The following is a 20039-nucleotide window of genomic DNA, read 5'->3' on the forward strand; positions in this document are numbered from 1 at the left end:
AGTCCTTTTTTTTCCTCAGCAACTTTTTTTTTTTCTAAGCAACAAAAATACCGAACACCCCAGCCCCCTTTTTTTCCCCTTCAACAGAATTTTTTTCCCATTTTTTTGGAGGGTGGGGTGTTCGGTATTTTTGTTTCAACCATCTGGCAACCCTAGTTGGGACCTAGGACAGGAGGGGGCTGTGACCTGGGAGCAGATGATTGGAGTGTAGGATCTGGGAGGGGATATGGGTGTCAGAGGGAGGCAGAGGGTTTGGGTTATGTGGGATAGAGGGGCAAAGGGTGCCAGAGGCAGGCCTGGATGGAAGACTTGTGTGCTTGACTCCCAGCCAGCAGCCTTCCCAAGCTCACTCCTTGCTACACTGCCTCTACACCGGCTGCAGGGGCCATGTGGTTTTCAAACATCTATGAACCTGAGAGGCGGGGGAAGAGGGCTTCGCAAATTGTCTATTGACAACAGTTAGCTCCCATTGGCAGAAACTGCCCAGTGGGATTGTGCTTGGGGCAGGAGCAGTGTGCATGCCCTTTCCTCTCTCCCCTGGGGCTCACAGCTGTTCAAATCTCTGCAACTGCTGCATTTCTCAGCAGTGCGTTGGGGGAGGGGCAGGCAGGGAATCAGCGGTCCAGAACTTGTGGCTCAGCAAGCCAGATCTGGCCTGTGGAGGGTATTTTGCCCAGGCCTGCTCTAAATGCTATATAGAAGGGGGATGACAAAGGAGGAATTAAAATGTGTTTTGGGAGGCAAAAAGCTACAAGAGAAAAAAATCAAATGGGCATTGGAGTGAAGACCCTTTATTGTGAAAGTAGCTGTTCTCTCCTTCTATCACACCCTAGCTGCCAGAGGGAGACTTCACTTCATACCTTCTTTCACTCTGAGTGAAGGGCCTGTAATGCGAACAATTGTCAGAGCCTTACAAAGAGTGATCAGGGCAAGCCAGCCCAAATCCACTCTCTGATGCACATTATGGCTGCACAGCTGAGATGAATGTCACAAAACAGAGTCAAGGCAATGGATTTAATTGGCAGTGAAGCTTGGACGAATGGCACAGCCAGTCCAGTTCAGATGGCAGGTCTCTGCTGGCCTGGGATCTTATTCACAGCAGTTAGCCAGGGCACATGTGTTGCCATGTTAATTTAAAGGCATCCCGCTCTGCAGCCTTTTGTACATTTTGCACTTCTCCACTCCACACTAGCTGGTAAATGAGTCCAAGCTACCTTGATACTCAAATGTATATTTCTATTTCAAGGGTTAGTGCATTGCTTATTTTTAAAATAATTCACTGCATTGCAATGTGATTATCTCCCACTAAAATATACAGCATGCTATGTTTCATCAAGCACAAAGAGATACTTTCCCTGTGTGACTTCCATTAATGGAAGAACAAAACAAGAAGTAAATCTCCATGAGAATGTACAGAATAAGTCTGCTGGCACTGAGCTCTCTGAATATCACTGCTGAAATCTACCTACCCTGCATAATGGCCCCAACACCATAAAATCTGAATCTTTCAATGTATTCATCCCCACAACATCTATGTGAGGTAGGGCTATGTTATTATCCCCGTTATCCAAAAGGGGAACTGAGGTACAGAGAGGATAGAAAACTTGATTAAAGTCACACAGGAAGTCTGTGGCAGACCAGGGATTTGAACCTGCATCCCTCACCATTAGACTTTTCATGCAAGACTTGTGCATAGAAATTTAAAAGTGCCATAAAAAACTGTGTGGCATGCTCCCAGCTGTCCAAGACCCTGCCCCTTCTTGAAGCATGGAGTCACCTGCACCGCCCCCAGGAGCTTAGTATGGCTGTCAGCTCAAGTGTCTTTGGGCATGTTTACTCTTGAAAAGAGAGAACTTGTGGGTGGGTGGGAAGGCTACCTGATAAGTGTTCAAATATGCTAAAGGCTGCTCTAAAGAAGATGATCATCAATTGTTCTTCATGTCCACTGAAGGTAGGACAAGAAGTATTGGTCTTAACCTTCATGGAATGAGATTTTGGGTTTGATACTAAAAGAAATGTTCTAACTGTAGAAGTAGTTAAGCCCTGAAACAAGCTTCCAAGGGAGGCCAAGGAATCCCCATCACTGGAGGTTTCTAAGGACAGGTTGGATAAATGCCTGTCAGAGATGGACAATGTTTAAAATTCGTCAGCTTGAACTGACTCTCTTCCTGCTCATTTTCCTCCTATCATGAGTAATGCTTGGCCTGAGATCACCCTTCCCAACAGCAAAATAACTCATGCCACCAATCCTGCAGAGAGGTCACTGTTTCTATTACAGATGCCTATTTGCAGATGCTTAGAAATCAGCCCTTTCACAGAAACTTGGCAGCAGCTACCCTCAAACTACTTTTTCTTAGCCTGATTAAAGGTAGGAAAGGCCTGATTTTCAGAGGTAAGCACCTGCCATTCCCACTGACTGCAATTTTAGATACTTAACACTTTTGAACATCAGACATGGGTGCTTTAAGAGACATGGACTTGAACAAAAAGAAAGTAACTTTTGTTACTCGTATAACAACCAAGCAAACACAACAACAACAAAACAGGTAATCCCATAAAATGACTGGTCAATCCTGTGATTTTAGGAGGGAAAGAAAAGAAAGTCTAAATAGCCAAGATATATAAGCCTGAGATGTGAACATACAGGCAGTCCCCGGGTTACGTACAAGATAGGGACTGTAGGTTTGTTCTTAAGTTGAATCTGTATGTAAGTCGGAACTGGCATCAGCCGCTGCTGAAACTGATCAGTTTCAACAGCCGCTGAATCTGGACACCAGTTCCACTTACATACAGATTCAAGATAAGAACACCAGGCGTCCCCAAGTCAGCTGCTGCTGAAACTGATCAGCAGCTGATTCCAGGAAGCCCAGGGCAGAGCAACTCTGCCTTGGGCTTCCTGTAGTCAGCTGCTGGTCAGTTTCAGCAGCGGCTGACTTTGGGACGCCTGGGGCAGAGCAGCTCGGGTGCTGCTGGCTTGGTCCAGTAGCGCGGCTGCTCCTCGGAGCTACTGGACCAACCCAGCAGCACCCCAGCTGCTCTGCCCCAGGCATCCTGGTTCAGCTGCTGCTGAAACTGATCAGCAGCTGAATCAGGACGCCTGGGGCAGAGCAGCTGGGGTGCTGCCGGGTTGGTCCAGTAGCACCAAGAAGCGGTGCTGCGGGACCAACCGGCAGTGCCCCACCTGCTCTACCACAGGCCCCCGGCTTTGCTCCACGTCTCCCTGGTCTGCTGGGGGGGGGGGGCACTAGCTGCGTCCCCCCCAGCAGACCAGGGAGACGTGGAGCAAAGCTGCAGAGGACCTGGGCCAAACCGTGGCGCTTCCAGATCAGCGCCGCGGTCCGGCCCTGGTCCTCCGGGGCTCTGCGCAGCGTCTCCCTGGTCTGCAGACCAGGGAGACGCTGAACAGAGCGGCAGAGCACTGGGGCCGGACCCTCGCCGCTTCCAGCTGATTTGGAAGCGGCACGGGTCCAGCCGGGTGCTCCGCCGCTCTGTGCGGGTCCGGCCCCCGGTGCTCCGCCGCTCTGTTCAGCGTCTCCCTAGTCCGCCAGCAGACCAGGGAGACGGGGAGCAGCTTTTCTCGCCCCGGAGAAGGCGGGCGGCGGGACCAGGCGTCCCGCTGCTCTAGTTCTCCGGGGCGAGAATCCCCGTTCGTAACTACGGATCCGACATAAGTCGGATCCGCGTAACTCGGGGACTGCCTGTACAGTAAAAGCCTCTCTTTCGATATTTCACTTTGCCTAAATGTAATACTTTTGTCTAAGTTAGGTGTCAGCAATATTTTCAAACCAAAGAGCCAAACTACAAAATCAAAAAAATTCAGAAGTGGTAAACAAAGAGCTGTATAAGATGCCCATGAGCACGAATGAAAAAATACAACTTATTATTGATAATTTATATGCTAAATTTATGCTATTAATCAATCATGATGACATGTTTTGTCATGAAATGCCGTTCTAAATTTGATTTTTTGTTTGAGGATAGTCTTTCACTACAAATGAAACAGTGTGGAGATCCAGACCTATCCACAAATGCATACGAGTCTGTCCACTCCTTTTGAAAGTTTTGGTACTTGTCATCTCTGCTCTTTTTCTTAGCCTTTTTTTCCCACTAGGGGTCACAGAATAGTACATCATCACTAAATATTTCTCAACCAATCAAATAAAAATTGAATGTGCACAACCCACAATGAATGGAGAGCATTTATGGTTGTTAAAATTAAGTTTTAAAGGCAGGTACTATTCAATCACAAACTGTCTTTTTTGTGGCCTTATAACGGAAGGAAGGGGAAATGTGTGATATAACAATGTGAAATTTAAGTGTTGGGACAGAGTGTGCGGGGCTTAGGGTAAAGAGGTGCATGTCCACGAACTTAGGTACTTGAGAACTTAGAATGATAGAATCCTAGGACTGGAAGAGACCTCAGGAGGTCATCAAGTCCAGCCCCCTGCCCAAGGCAGCCCCAACTTTAACTAAATCAACCCAGCCATGGCTTTGTCAAGCTAAGACTTAAAAACCTCTAGGGATGGAGATTCCTATTCTTATATCCCATTCCAGTGCTTCACCACCCTTTTAGTGAAATAGTTTTTCCTAATATCCAACCTAGGCCTCCCACACTGTAACTTGAGACCATTGCTCCTTGTTCTGCCATCCATCACTACTGAGAAAGGCTCTTTCCATCCTCTTTGGAATCCACTTTCAGTTAGTTGAAGGCTGCTACCAAATCCCCCCTCACTCTTCTGCAGACTAAACAAACCCAAATCCCTCAGCCTCTTCTTGTAGGTCATGTGCTCCAGCCCCCTAATGATTTTGATCACCCTCTGTTGGAGCCTCTCCAATGCGTCCACATCCTTGCTATAGTGGGGGGCCCTGAACTGGATACAATACTCCAGATGTGGCCTCACCAGAGCCGAATAAAGGAGACTAATCACTTCCCTAGATCTGCTGGCACTGCTTCTCCTAATGCACCCTAATATGCCATTAGCCTTCTTGATTACAAGGGCACAGTGTTGACTCATATCCAGCTTCTCATCCACTGTAATCCCCAGGTCATTTTCTGCAGAACTGCTACTTAGCTATTCGGTCCCCAGCCTGTAACAATGCTTGGGATTTTTCCGTCCCGAGTGCAGGACTCTATACTTGTCCTCGTTGAACCTCATCAGGATTTCTTTTGGCCCAATCCTCTAATCTGTCCAGGTCACTCTGAACCCTATTCCTGCCGTCCAGCATATCTACCTCTTCCCATAGCTTAGTGTCATCCGCAAACTTGCTGAGGGTGCAATCCATCCCCTCATCCAGGTCATTAATAAAGATGTTGAACAAAAACAGCCCTAGAACCAATCCTTGGGGCACTCCACTAGAAACCGATCACCAATCTGATATTGGGCTGTCACTCACTACCCGCTGGGCCTGACAGTCTAGCTAGCTTTCTATCCATCCTATAGTCCATTTATCCAATCCATACTTCCTTAACTTGATGGCAAGAATATTGTGGGAGACCGTATCAAAAGCTTTGCTAAAGTCAAGGTATATCACATCCACAGAACCAGTTACCTCATCATAGAAGCCAATTTATGTGCCAAAGTTTAGAGTCCAGACACCGGTAAGGACAGATAGAAAATTGATGTTTTGAAGGTATGTAGCAATACTGAGGTCATGTGCTTGTTCAGCTGTGTACCACGGTGGCACCCAAGTTATAACCCTCTCCCTTTTCCCTTCTGCTGCCATGTCTCCCACACTCCCCACCTGCTCCCCTGGAGCCTGCTGCTGCCCCCCACTCCTCACCCACCACTCCAATAAACTGTCATGAACTCTCCACTGAAGTTAAGCAGATAATACACCCTATAAATTTGTTAGCACCTGGTTGATATACCCCCAATCACGCAGGGGTTTGTGGAAGATGTATAAATCTGCCTATTCTTCCAGTGATGGATTGAACTGTCCTCTAAACTAGATGCTTTCATTGGGAGGGGCCTTCTCAGGTAAGTGCTTGCTCGAAGATACAGCTAGATACTGGAAACTTGGATCACATGTAAAATGAGAAGAGCAGTTTGTCAGATCAATGACTCCTCCCATTCACCAAAGCAGCATGCTGGTAAAAAACTTGGTACTCGGCATTTCACATTTAGATAGAAATAAAGTTTTAGATATCGGTATTTGAAAGTGTTTGATCCAAGATCCCATTCCTCTTATATGTTGTATGGGAATGCTCAGATGGAACAGAATATTGCTTCTGCCTTTTATATTATCTATGCTATACATGACATAAATGGAATCTTGATGGGTGTACCAGAAATGCTTAGAGAGAGTAATTACCAGCCATATTAATCATTCTTCTATTGAAGCATAACATGTGTCCACACCAAGGGGAAGAAGTAGTATGATTTTCATTTTGTTGCTCATTATGGCAGTATCAGGCTGTTAATCTGCTGGGAGAAGTTGAAGGGTAAATTGCTACAGCATTAATGAAACACTTTCTAAAATACAATCCCCGCCAGCCTCTCTAGTTGTGTTTTTATGCAAAATATGCTGTCGATTCCCAGACACCTCTATTAGGGATTTCCCTTTTGCAATCCCAATTTATTTTGTTTGGCTTTGGAACAAAAAGGTGCACCAGTGACAGGAAGGGTGAAAAAACAACCAATCAATTTAATACAGAAAATTTCTTAAAGACACAACCACACTTTTCAAATTGCCTCACTGTCATTCTGTAACCAAATGTGCTAAAGGGAAACTAAAATCCCTCCCCCTCTCCAAAAGCAAACCTAACAATGTGGTACCAATTCTAGCACTCTACAGAAGGTGTTAGTCATTGCCTGTCCCAGCCTTGCTGCAAAACGCACAGCTTTTGGAGAACAAATCACAGTTATCATCTCCTTTCTCTCAGGAACAACGCAATGGCCAGCTCTGAGCCAGTTGTAGGCTAAAGAGCAGAATGTATTTAGCTGTCAGGTGCTCTGAAAAATGTTCAACAAGAGGAGCTGGTTTGGTCCCACAAAAGATGGTGGGAAGGGGGCTTGTTTGATTGTATTACACAAGCAAGGATACATTTATTTTACTCATGTTCAATAACAGTCAAGAGAAAGAACCAAGCCACAAAATCAGACTGCAAATTGTACTCTCAGGCCCCCCTGTTTCAAGGGTATTTGCATCTGGAGGCTGGCTGGGATCCATCTCTCATCATATAATACTCTTACATCAGAACATACACTTCCATAGCAACTGCCACCCTGAGAAATCCCAAAGCACTTTACAATAGGCATTCTGGAATTCTGTACCTGCCACGACAGGCTCTTCAACAATCAAAGCACTTCTGTGCATGAGCAGAAATATTAGCACCAGTGTCTTGGCTAAACAATAATTTGGGAAATTCCATTGTGTAGTCTCCTTCTTGTGTAGCCCCGATGGGCTCTGTCAAATAGCAATCATTGCAGGTACTGAACTCCTGAGTGTATGTCATTAGGCCCTCCAGCTTATACAGGCAGTCCCCGACTTACGCGGATCCGACTTACGTCGGATCCGCACTTACGAACGGAGCTTTCTCGCCCCGGAAGTCGGGGCGAGAAAGCCCCGTTCGTAAGCTGCTCCGGTGCCCCTGGTCTGCTGGAGACCGTCTCCAGCAGACCAGGGGCACCGGGCGGGTTCCCGCGCTTCTGAGGCTTTGCCAGAGCAAAGCCTCAGAAGCGCGGGAACCGCTGCTGCTGCCCCTTGAGACCCGGTGCCTGTGGTCTGCTGGGGACGGTCCCCAGCAGACCACAGGCACCCGGACTGAAGCCGCAGGCGCGGGGGGTCCCGCGCCTCTGAGGCTTTGCCAGAGCAAAGCCTCAGAGGCGCGGGGAACCGCCGCTGCTGCCGCTCCAGTCTGGGTGCCTGTGGTCTGCTGGGGACGGTCCCCAGCAGACCACAGGCACCCTGACTGAAGCCGCAGCCGCGGGGGGGTCCCGCGCCTCTGAGGCTTTGCCAGAGCAAAGCCTCAGAGGCGCGGGGAACCGCCGCTGCTGCCGCTGCGGCTCTGCTCCCCGTGTCCCTGGTCTGCTGGGGGGGGAGGGGCGCAGCTAGTGTGTTCCCCCCCCCCAGCAGACCAGGCTTTTGTTTTGGACTCTGGGGCAGAGCAGCTGGGGCGCTGCCGATTGGTCCTGCAGCGCCCGTGGGCACTACTGGACCAACCCGGCAGCACCCCAGCTGCTCTGCCCCAGGTCCTGATTCAGCCGCTGCTGGTCAGTTTCAGCAGCGGCTGAATCAGGACGTCTGGGGCAGAGCAGATGGGGTGCTGCTGGGTTGGTCCAGTAGCACCCCGGCTGCTCTGCCCCAGGCGTCCCCAAGTCAGCTTCTGCTGAAACTGACCAGCGCTGACTACAGGAAGCCCGAGGCAGAGTTGCTCTGCCCCGGGCTTCCTGGAATCAGCTGCTGATCAGTTTCAGCAGCAGCTGACTTGGGGACGCCTGGGGTTCTTAAGTTGATTCTGTATGTAAGTCAGAACTGGCGGTCAGTTTCAGCAGTGTCTGAATCTGGACGCCAGTTCCGACTTACATACAGATTCAACTTAAGAACAAACCTACAGTCCCTATCTTGTACGTAACCCGGGGACTGCCTGTACCTCATTTGGATGACTGCAGCTGACTGGAGGAAATTATATTTAGAGGGATCCATTGGCACCTTCCCAATGAAAATTTGAAAGCTAGCAGTAAAGTTTCATTCATTGAGTGCATGTATATTGGAGCTAGTTGGTGCTGCCTATTAAGGAGCATAACTTTTCAGGCCAGTGCACCCAGCACCTTCCTTTAGGAGAGATTTGCATTGTCTCTCCTCACCTTTTCCACTCTTCCTTTACCTCACTCAGACCCCAGCCTAGTGCTCTGCAAGCAGGGAGTTCATTTGATTGCTCTAGGCTAGGGGTATAAAATCCTATTTAATTGCTTAACTGGTTAACTGATTAAATGGGTTCCAGCCAGGGATGAAGAGAGCCACTCCAGTCTTGCTTGGTTGGAGAGGCCTTCTGTGATGCAGACAGGGGCTGCTCCAGCCAGCTGACCAAAGCAGCCCTTGCCTTTGGTGGGCCTACTGGGGCTGGAGCAGTCCCCTGCCTGTGTTGGGTGGGGAGCTGCTCCAGCCATTATTGGTTAGCCAGAACCAGTAATATGTGAGACTTAACAGTTAACCATTCACATACATACTATGGGCCACCGGTTATCTTAGCTCTGCACTGGGACTCTCGGGAAATCAAACCAAAGGGGGCAGTAGATTCTGAACTTTCTTTTTGATCTGCTGGCAGGCTGACATCTCTAGGGCTTTGGAGTGAAGTATCCTCTGTGCAAAACAATGAATCCCCCAGAAAAGCTAAACATACACAAAGCTATGGGTCTGGATTTAATGCATCTGAGGCTACTGAGGGACTTGGCAAATATCATTGCGGAGACTTTTGCCATTATCTTTGAAAACTCATGGAGATCGGTAGAGATCCCAGTTGACTGGAAAAAGAAAAAAGTAGTACCCATCTTTTAAAAAGGGAAGGAGGACAATCCAGGGAACTACAGACCAGTCAGCCTTACCTCAGTCCCCGGAAAAATCATAGAGGGGGTCCTCAAGGAATCCATTTTGAAGCACTTGGAAGAGGGAAAAGTGATCAGGAATAGTCAACATGGATTCATGACGGGCAAGCCATGCCTGACCAATCTGAATAGCTTCTATGATGAGGCTTTGTGGATATGGGAAAGTGAGTGGATGTGATATACCTTGACTTTAGCAAAGCTAAATATGGTCTCCCACAATATTCTTGCCAGCAAGTTATGGGAGTATGGATTGGATAAATGAACTGTTAAGGTGGATAGAAAATTGGCTAGAATGTCGGGCCCAATGGGTAGTGATTAACGGCTTGATGTCAGGTTGGTGGTTGGTTTCTGGTGGAGTGCCCCAGATCCTTTATCTGTTCTAGAACCAGCTTTGTTCAGTATCTTTATTAATGACCTGGATGAGGAGATGGATTGCACCCTCAGCAAGTTCGCTGATGTCACTGAGCTGGGGAAGAGGTAGATATTCTGGAGGGCAGGAATAGGGTTCAGAGTGATCTAGATAGATTAGAGGATTGAGCCAAAAGAAATCTGATGAGGTTCAACAAGGACAAGTGTAGAGTCCTGCACTTGGGACAGAAGAATCCCAAGCATTGTTACAGGCTGGGGACCGAATAGCTAAGTAGCAGTTCTGCAGAAAAAGACCTAGGGGTTAGAGTGGATGAGAAGCTGGATATGAGCCAACAGGGTGCCCTTGTAGCTGAGAAGGCTAATGGCATATTAGGTTGCATTAAGAGAAGCATTGCCAGCAGATCCAGAGAAATGATTATTCCCCTTTATTCATCTCTGGTGAGGCCGCATCTGGAGTATTGTGTCCAGTTCTGGGCCCCCCACTATAGAAAGGATGTGGACGCATTGGAGAAGGTCCAGTAGAGGGTGACCAAAATGATTAGGGGGATGGAGCACATGACCGATGAGGTGAGACTGAGGGATTTGGGTCTGCTTAGTCTGCGGAAGAGAAGAGTGAGGGGGGATTTGATAGCAGCCTTCAACTTCCTGAAGGGAGGTTCCAAAGAGGACAGAGAAAGGCTATTCATACTAGAGACAAATGGCAGAACAAGGAGCAATGGTGTCAAGTTACAGTGTGGGAGGTGTATGTTAGATATTAGGAAAAACTATTTCACTGGGAGGGTGGTGAAGCACTGGAATGGGTTACCTAGGGAGGTGGTGGAATCTTCATCCCTTGGGGTTTTTAAGTCTTGGCTTGACAAAGCTCTGACTGGATTGATTTAGTTGGGATTGGTCCTGTCTTGGGCAAGGGGCTGGACTTGTTGACCTCTGACATCTCTTCCAGCCCTATGAGTCTATGATCCCTGGAAGTGCCTGATCATACAAGGGGGTTACCATCTTCCTCGGGCTAGTGAGCAAGCCCCAGTGGTCTGATCTGATTTGTGTGCAAGACAGGCTCTGCCAGCTGTAAGGAAATACAGTCCCTCCTTCTCCCTCCAACATAAGAGAGGGAAAATCCTGCAGCTCCCTGAGCTCCTGGAAGAGTTTCAAGTATTTTCACACGTGGCTTGGCTGACTCTAGCCAGGTGTCTTAGCTCTGCACTGCACTTTGGCTGAGGGCAGCTCTCAGTATTTGGGTCTTGTAGAAGCTGGACATTCTATCCACTGACCTTTCTGGTTTACACTAAAGCCCAAGAAAGGGTGTTTACAGTTCACTCAAGCAGGCCAAATCCTTTTCTGCTCCAAACAGCCTGTGAAACTTCCACAGTAGAGAAGTTAGAAAGATCTGCACTGAGCCCTTTCACCAGCAACCTCTGATCCCAGGTGGTGTCTGCTGACTACAAAGCCCAAGCCCCAGAAGCTTGCCCTTGACTTCTTCCACAGAAGCTGCAAAAACACTTCAGGTGGGAAATTTGACTAGTGCCAGCCAGCCACATTTAATCAAACTGGCAATTCATCTCATGCTGGATAGGTCTCAGCTGTAGGTGGTCTTATAAAACATGCCCAAGCGCAGAATAAATTGAGCATGCAGCATCATGGAAAGCCAAAGTTGGCAGCTGCTCTTCCAAGGCTGAGAGTTACATGAACAGGAGATGTCATCTGGGGTTTATTACATGACAAGCGGGATACAATTGAGACATGTCCATCACCTTCAAGCAAGAGCTCATGACATGTAGAAGATTGCTTTCATGTACCCAAAAGATCAATATTGTCAGGATGAAATAATACGTCAGATGATGTGAAGAACTCAGTCCTGTCACTGGCAGTCAACAAGCAGGAACACACTCTCAAAATAAAATAATCATAATATCAAATAAAGAAATACTCAGCCACCTCTTAATCACATTGTTTGTACAGGTCTTGCCCTGAACTACAGATTATCTCCAGATTTCCCCCCCCCAAAAAAAAAATTACTTCCTGCATATAGGGTTTATCCCAAACTCAGAGCTTTCTCTTCTATTATATTAAATCATCACAGTTAATCAAACTGTCAGATTCTCACCTGAAGACTGCATTTCTTGTTGAACTTCAGTATTTATTCCTTGTTTTCTATCCCAGGTCTTTTCCCTGAACTGAAGAAGTATCTTCACATACAATTTCATACAACATTCATTTAAAACTCTCCAATCCTGACTTGAGTGGTTTCTTCTCCTTACCTCAACATTTATGTGCTAAACCTTTAGTTTTGCACTCAAGTTAACTTTGTGTGCTTTTCTTTTTGTTTCTTTTTTCTTTCTTTTTTTTAATATAACATCAAATCTCTTAATTCTCTGATCCAGAAATCAGAGACAATCCTCATAAACTGGGACAGAGAATACACACACAGAGATGCACAGGAAGAGCTTCTGAAAATCCCAAATCAACCCATTTAACGTGGTTTTGATTAGACAAAGTATTTGCAGGAAAAGGTTACTGCCAGACCTACATCTTCCTAATCCTCCACTTTCAAGAGCCATTCTATTCTACAAAGTGATCTTTCAAGCACATATGGCAGCAGATGCCCCACATTTGCCATCTCACAATGATTCTAGCACCAGATGTGCTCACTGTAGAAGGATTTTTGTTTGTAATGCCAGCTCTGTGGAATCAATCAGGAATGTGATAGTCAATCTAGGTACTTTCCATCTCCTATAGCATCACCAGAAACAAAGGCTCAGATGGCCAAATTATACCCTTCATGAAAGCTATACAACCCTGGTCCCTGTTGTAAATCTCTGCGAACCTGGAAATAAATAAGGCATCTTGTTGATGGCGCTCAACGTCTCATGTAGCATCAGGAGTAATAATGCATCTGCAGGCCAAACTTGGGCATTGGTTATAGCTAAGCAATCCTGTTTTTACAAATCCACCCTAATCAAATCTGTGCCAAATTCATGCCCTTTAGTGGTCTGGCAGAGGTAAGAAACAAAAACTGAGTTATCAGTAGCTGATGTTCAAGGTGTTATAGGGTTCTCTCTGAGCTTCACTGGCTCTGTAAGATCTGCCTCTGACTATACAGGAGAAAGATCCACTGACTCAGAAGGTGCTGTGTTTTACACACTCACTTTGCACATGAAATTACACTTTAATGAAGGAGAATGACAAAGAACTATAGGACCCAGATAACTTTCTAATTAAAATAACAACTGACAAGGATACAGCAGCTTTCCAAAGCACGTTAAAAAAAATGAACACACCTGCAGAGACAACTCTGCTGCAGAGACAACTCTGTAGCCTCCAAGAAATGCAGGGCAATGAAGAAAAGGGTCATTTTAGTCAGGAAAACGAGTGCCAAGCTCACCTCTTATTAAAAGGGATGGGAAATTTTCCCTATTACATAATGCAAGTAGGACCTTGGTTGATGAGGGCTTATCCCAAAGTCTTCTCTGCATACACATCCATGCACATGCGCGCGCACACAAAAAGTAAATCCATTCTTCACTGGGAAAAAACTGCTTGCACCTCGATGAGATTTTAAATCTGTGACTCTAAGGTGCCCTGGGATAGATTCAGAGGTGAGGTGTAATGTGGTATCAGTTACACACGCGAAAGCAGGCCTAAGATTATAGAATTTGCAATCCAAAAGGACAAAGCAAAGCATAAGTTAATAGCACTGTGTGCTGAGAAGAATCAAATAGGGTCTGTTTTAACTTTCACCTCCTATTTGTTGCTTTCCCTACCACATCTGTCTTCTGCCCTTTCATGTGTCAAGTTACACTACCCCGACTCCCTTAGCTGCAGCTGGCCAAGGCCTTCTTATCCCACTTGGCACACAGCCTCCAGATTTGGCCCTCAATGTTTCACATTCAATACTCGAGACCAAAAATAAAGAATAGAGAGAGCCAGCTAGGGAAGGAGGGTGAGTCTAATTAATACCCATCAAGATTCGTTCGCCAGATCTGCTGGAAAGCTGCCATTGCCAGTGCTCCACACACTGACTTGGAACCATTGCTAAAAGCAGAGTCTCATTATATTGAGTAATTTAGCTTAACTACCACCAGTAATTCAAACTGCCAGGCCCACAATAGTGACTGAGCACAGGGCTAAATTGCATTACAGTATCTGATGGCTGACAGTCTGAAATTTAAAAAGGAAGTAACAGTTCTAACCAGACAGAGTATTAACACCAGATTAAATGCTTTACCAAGAGCCGGCCTGCTGGAAAACTCCCAGTCTACCCTGTGTCAAGCTAATGTACCTTGGCTTCAAGAGATACCTTAAAACATAGCCAATGTCTGAATTCTTACATGGAAACTGAACACTCTTGGAAAAAAGATTTGGAACCTGGAAGAGTCAATATGCCTGGTCAAAGAGAAGCAGAAATTACAAAAGGTAAGGGAAGCCAAGCAAAACTCTTTCGCAATATGCTGTATTATTGTTTTGGCTCGCCTGGAGGATTTGCCAGTTCAAACTTGTATGTTCTTGCCCATTAGCAGCGACAGTGGACCAGGAAGATGTTGATTTCTTCAACAGGAATTATAGCCTACTTTAGTACCAGGATCGACTGTGTTTTTTGTTTTCTTTAATGACTAATCCTCTCAAGCTCTGGGCCATAAAACGAATGTGTAGGGAAGACACTGCCACCTCTAATCTGCATTTAAATGCAGAAGCATGGCAAAGCATGTAAGTGCTGTGGGATGCAGTGGGGACAGATGATTGGCAAAAGAAAGGAACAACTGATGTCTGACGGTGACAGCCACAGAACTGAGGTTGCTGTGCGAACTGCTTGAACGACTCTAAAGTCAGACTGGTCCATTCAGAGCCAGCCCCTTTCCCATGCTCTCTGGTGCAGATTTTGCTTTGGAAGCAGGACTGGAGGAATGCACTGCACAGAATACTAGTTTACCCCATCTACGTAAGAGCTCTCTCTTCTTCCCCCTACCCCTTCTTTAGTTTATCCAGAAAAACCTGTGCACCCATTAAGAGTCCTGCTAGCTGGAAGAGCTCTATGTCTGCTCCCTTCATAAGTGCACCCTTCTCATTCAGTTGGAAAGCAGGAACAAAGGCAACAGAAATCCTGCCTGCCATGGGAACAAAGGAACATTTGGGGTATGAGCAGGTAGAGGAGAAGAGGCGCAGGTCCATTAGTCCATAGCCTCAGTTAATGAATGCAAACGCCTACGTTTCCCCTGGGGAAAAAAAAACCTTGGAAACAACACAGCATGGCACTGATTGTACAGCAAAGAGAACAAATTCTTTTCACAGAACAGCTGTGAGATGGGACAACTGACATAACAGTTGTCCCCTTTGGGACATGACAGTTCATTCTGAGAGCAGGGAGCCTCTGTAAACCTAACAAAGCTGCTGCTTCCGTTTCACATGTCTCCCTGTAGCAGGTCCCCCACACATACCCCCGTGATAACAGTGTTGCTGCAGCAGCCCCCATTGCCAGATAGTTTGGTTATTGCAAACTGGGCTCTGTTTGGATATCCGTCCAGTTAAAGGCACTCATGTTTTGCCCTAACTTGATACAAAATCTGTCCCCATAGACAGCTTATGTGAGGATTTTCCATCATCCACATCACATGGTAATACAGCTCAGCTGCCAGGAGCTGGCTTGCTTTTAACAGCAAGCGCTGAATTGCTACAACAGCAGGATCTCCAATATGTCTCCAGGTCAGTCCTCTTAGCACACAGGTTTACCGAGCTGGCTTCCACAGCAATCAAGGTCAGGAGACAGATCTCTCTTAGGGCCCAATTCAAAACCTCCTGAAGTCAAAGGAAATCTTGGTACCCCCTTTACTTCTGACATATGTTCATTTTTTTGCATGTGTGATCCCAGAGGCTTTCAAGACAAAAGACGACAGAGCAGTGAATTTATACACACACGCACATATATATTGTGCTTTGGACACTGAATCAGATACTGTCATTTTATATATATTTTTAAAAGAGTGTCAAAATGATCAGTGTCAAACTTTAGAAACAATGTCTTCATATTAAAGGACAATTTCAATTCTCCATTCATTCCTCCCTCTCTTTGAGAGATTAGTTAAAGAAGAAGAAGAAGAAATATGTAGCAACCAAGCTAGATTCATGCATAGGGCAGTATATTCTAGTGGTAAAGATTCACTATCATACTGCTATGGGCAGTACTCTAGCAAGCTCTGCCTTTGAATTACACCTCTCTTTGCTTTTGCCAAAGTTTAACCTGGCCTCTTGTGCCTATATTGTATACTAGCACTAGACTCAGGTTCACATTTTGGTTCTGTGCCTTTGTCCACCTGGAAAAGCCTTTTTAGCTACGATGTGCAGAGGAGGGAGCAATAAATTCAAACTAACACCTCTGTTAACACAGCGCTGTATTTGCTGCAGAGAGTTGCTGGGAGAATTGGGTTTGTCTAAGGTTAGTGGAGCTCTCCATTACCATGGTTTCAAATAGTCCTTATTTTCAAACATTTGATTGAAATGCCTCACAGACCCTTAATTTCTTATTTGATGCATCAAGTGGATATCAAATAAATCTTCTCAAAACATCCACTTCAAACAAGGATTTTCCTCACAAACCCCTGCGGAACTGCCTTCTCTTCACTGCTGATTATTGAAAATAAACAAAAGCCATCTTTATATTCAGACTCCTGCTTAATTCCAGCAGCAATGTCAAAAACAAGGCGATTGATCTGCTACACATACACAACTGGCCATGGGAGAAGCACACACACACACTGCAAGGGAGAAGTCACAGAGAGACCCATTTTAGATCATCTACTGCATGTTCCCTGCTTAACTGAGGTTTGTTTTTAAAAAGCATAGTACCCGATAATTTGTCCCAGGTAAGGGGACTGTCATCATATCGTATCTATACCCCCTGTGTCTGCGAGGACCCCACAATTCACTACCATAAAGCAGTCACAGACACTAGCTTGAAGCATCACTGTATGAATTCTAATGGATCAGAGAGGCTCTGATTCAAGAAGAGTGAATTTCTATTTACACACACAGCCTCTGAGTTCTCAAATGCACTTTGTAGCCAGTTTTCAATATATGATCAGCTGCAAACAAGTAAACCTCCTAGAGGTTTAAAGGCTGCCATAATAAGTATTACGCCATGTTAAGCATAGCAGCTCTCTCTCATACAGCATAAAATGTATAAGAGCTCCATGTGGCAAATACAATACCAGGAGAAAAAAAATCAGTTTAACTAGTTTACAGAATATGTTTGATTCAATTATTTTGGGGTGTAGTGTCCCAATCCATCTGCCACTTATATTAAATATTTAGTTCAGCTTTAGCACTTGACCAGAGGTAACAGTCAGTGCAGGATGATTGTGCAGCAGCACTTTGCTTTCACACGTGCTTTCTTGGTTGCTCTTGTCCAATGTGCACAAATCTCCCTAGATCATAAAATAAATGCACAGACATAACCACAAGTAACGCCTGGCTTGTGATTTCATCACCACACCTAGTTCCATGGAAAATAATAATGACTATGAAGTTCTAAGTATATGATTGGAAATAACTGCTGTGATGAAAAATTCCCCTTGCCCCTTCCTGGCAGCAGTGCACAGGGTGAGGTAGCAACTCAACAAGATAGTCAGTTAACTTCCTAATTCCAGAATCTACCTCTGAACCTAAATCCTAACTTTGCTAACACCAATGTGGAACAAATGCAGCCACATGGCTTTTTAAGTACTTTGAGATGTGCCTTCTTTTACAGAGCCACAGCAAGCATCTTGCACAATAAACTTTCCTTTCTGCAAGAGAAAAGCTTCTCTCTCTTTTAGAGAGGGCAAAGTTAAGTTGCCATGGAAGTACCAGCGCAGTGATCTAGCAGGGGCAGTTCCCAGCTTGCCACTAACTGCTAAAGAGCTTTTGATTTATAGCTGATCAGCTGAAACAAAGCAAGTGCCTGAGACAGATCATAGCAGGGGAAGCCTGGCTGCAAACAAGAGCATGTATTTTGATAGATTATATCAACCAAATCCTCTGTTTGGATCGGATTTGTAGCAGGACCCATTGAGGAGCATAAGATGTCTACAGAGCTTCAGCTTAGTAAGGGGTTTTCCTCCACGGAATAAATATTTTCAGTATTATTATTCGTTGACTGGCAGTTTTTTATATATTTTCATCCCAAGCCAGAACAGCCTATCCTTAAAGAACCCAGTAGCTGCCCAATGTTTATCTTAACAATGCATTGCTTTCCAAATGCAATTCTGTCTGCTAATATTAATGGACTAATAAATCTGCAGGGTGCCGATTTCAGCTTCCAGATGGACGGCTTTGGGGAAAGTTCAGCTTCTGGGGAGAGAGTTGGGATGACAAGCTGCAGTGATCGCCATCCCTATGGGGAGCCCTTACAAGGGGCCAAAGCAACACTGCCCCAAGCTAACCATGTCTTGGCAAACATCCCTCTCTGGTTCCTCCCCAGCACCAGCTCCATCCTCCCAGGAAACAGGAGCTAATCTAAATGCCGTGATACAATGGTTGCTGCAGAGAAACAAGCAGCCTATCCCCCAAAGGCTTTTTCTCCAGAGGATGAGCTCTGGATGTCCCTTCCAGTTCTAGTATGCTGGGATTCTATGAACACTGCCTGGTGTATCCCAGCTCCCAGGCAACCCAATTCCTCCTTTCCCCTCTCCCCCCCAGCCTTTGAGAGCCTGCAGGGCTTTCCCCTGGGGAGACGAGGGAGCGAGGGTTGTCCACAGGGCAGCGATGGTGGTAAAATGAGGAAGGGGACCCCGGAAGGCTGCAACTTACTACTCCCAGATTCATGTCATCAGCAGTAGGGGTCGGCGCTGCGTAGGTGTCCTGCCAAGCCAGCCAGACTGCGATGGTCAGGAACATTTCCCGGGAAAAACCACTCTTCCTTGCGGCCAGGCTTCGCCGCGGCATCTCTCCTAGTCCGCCACCGCCTGCCGCTGTTGCCGCTCCCCGAGCAGGAGAGCTCGCCGCGCTCTGGCGCTCTGCGGGGGGACAGAGGCGGCGGGCGACATCCGAGCGCCCAGCCTCCTCCCCCGAGCGGGCACCGGGTGGGCCCCGGCCCTAGCACAGGGGTGGGCGGAGGAGGGAGAAACTGGCTGCAACTTTCCCGGCTCCCGCCGCCGCTCTCAGCCCGTGCGCCTGGGCAGTAGCTGGGGTATGGTAGGGGTTGCTTCGGCTTCTGCCCAGGGTCAGTCCCGGCTCCGCGCCTGTAACGCCGCAGCCACACGCCAGCCACCCCGCCTGCTCCCCAGCTTCTGGCCGCCGCGCAGCCCAGCCAGGAGGGCTGCCTGGGAGCAGGGGCGGAGCTGTTCACTGACAAGGGGCGGGACTCGCAGCCCGCCGGTAGGGGTGAAGAAGCAGGTAGAGTGTGATGCAGCCAGAACCCGCTCCCGGAGAGAGCCACAGGACTGGACGGGAACTGCGGAGCTCTTGAGACCCCCGTACCAGCGGCTTCTGAGCAGGTTTTGCTCGGGGGCAGCTGCCCCGCTTCCGGCAGGGCTTTTGCCTTCCCTGTGTAAACCCACGAGTCATGGAATCCAGAGCCCACCGCTCCTGACTTGCCCTTGTGTTCCGTGGGCTTGAGTCCTCTCTGCACGCCGCCAGGCACCGCGTGTGAACCCGGCCAGACACCATTTTCATGATCCAACACTCCGGTCATCAGAAGAAATGGGCTGTGCTCAGGAAAGCTCATGATAGCGGCTACAGGTTTTGTCAGTCTTTAAAGTGCTACCAGACCATTTGTTGTTTTTTAAATTTTCAATTTCCTTGTTCTGCCTTGTCCCTACAGCCAGATGTCTGGGACAGGGGCTGGCTTTTCCTGTGGGTTTGTGCAGCTTTTCCTCGGGGTTTATGCACCAAGCGCAGGAGCCCCTACTTTTAGTTGGTGCTTTTTTGTGCTGTCATAATAATAACCACCACAAATAATGTTTGTCTGGGGCATTTGTCCCACTGCATATTGTGCAGAGCAAAGATGCCAAGAAGGAAGGGGGATAGATTGGAGAAGCCCCATGTAAAACCTTTATCTAGCTGCTTTCCTTTCTAAAGACAGGTGAAGGATGGAGATAGAAAAATATTCAGTGCTGGGTATACAAGGTCTTATTTTTATGTTACCTACAGCTCTGCTCA

At 46.9% G+C, this 20039-nt stretch overlaps 1 protein-coding gene across 3 annotated transcripts in view; it reads right to left on the bottom strand.

Moving 5' to 3' along the window:
* The window catches only part of MMP17 (matrix metallopeptidase 17), a 181043-nt gene extending 161407 nt beyond the window's left edge, over positions 1–19636 (bottom strand). For 2 of the 3 annotated variants that reach the window (XM_075898412.1, XM_075898411.1), the window contains exon 1: positions 18690–19636. In XM_075898412.1, the coding sequence (XP_075754527.1) occupies positions 18690–18824 (135 nt within the window). In that variant the 5' untranslated portion in view covers positions 18825–19636. The remainder of the gene's footprint in view (positions 1–18689) is intronic. The other variant, XM_075898413.1, reaches the window with a different exon arrangement.
* Between the last annotated feature and the right edge of the window lie 403 nt (positions 19637–20039).

Source organism: Pelodiscus sinensis, chromosome 15 (assembly GCF_049634645.1).
Source record: "Pelodiscus sinensis isolate JC-2024 chromosome 15, ASM4963464v1, whole genome shotgun sequence".
Taxonomy (NCBI): Eukaryota; Metazoa; Chordata; order Testudines; family Trionychidae; genus Pelodiscus; species Pelodiscus sinensis.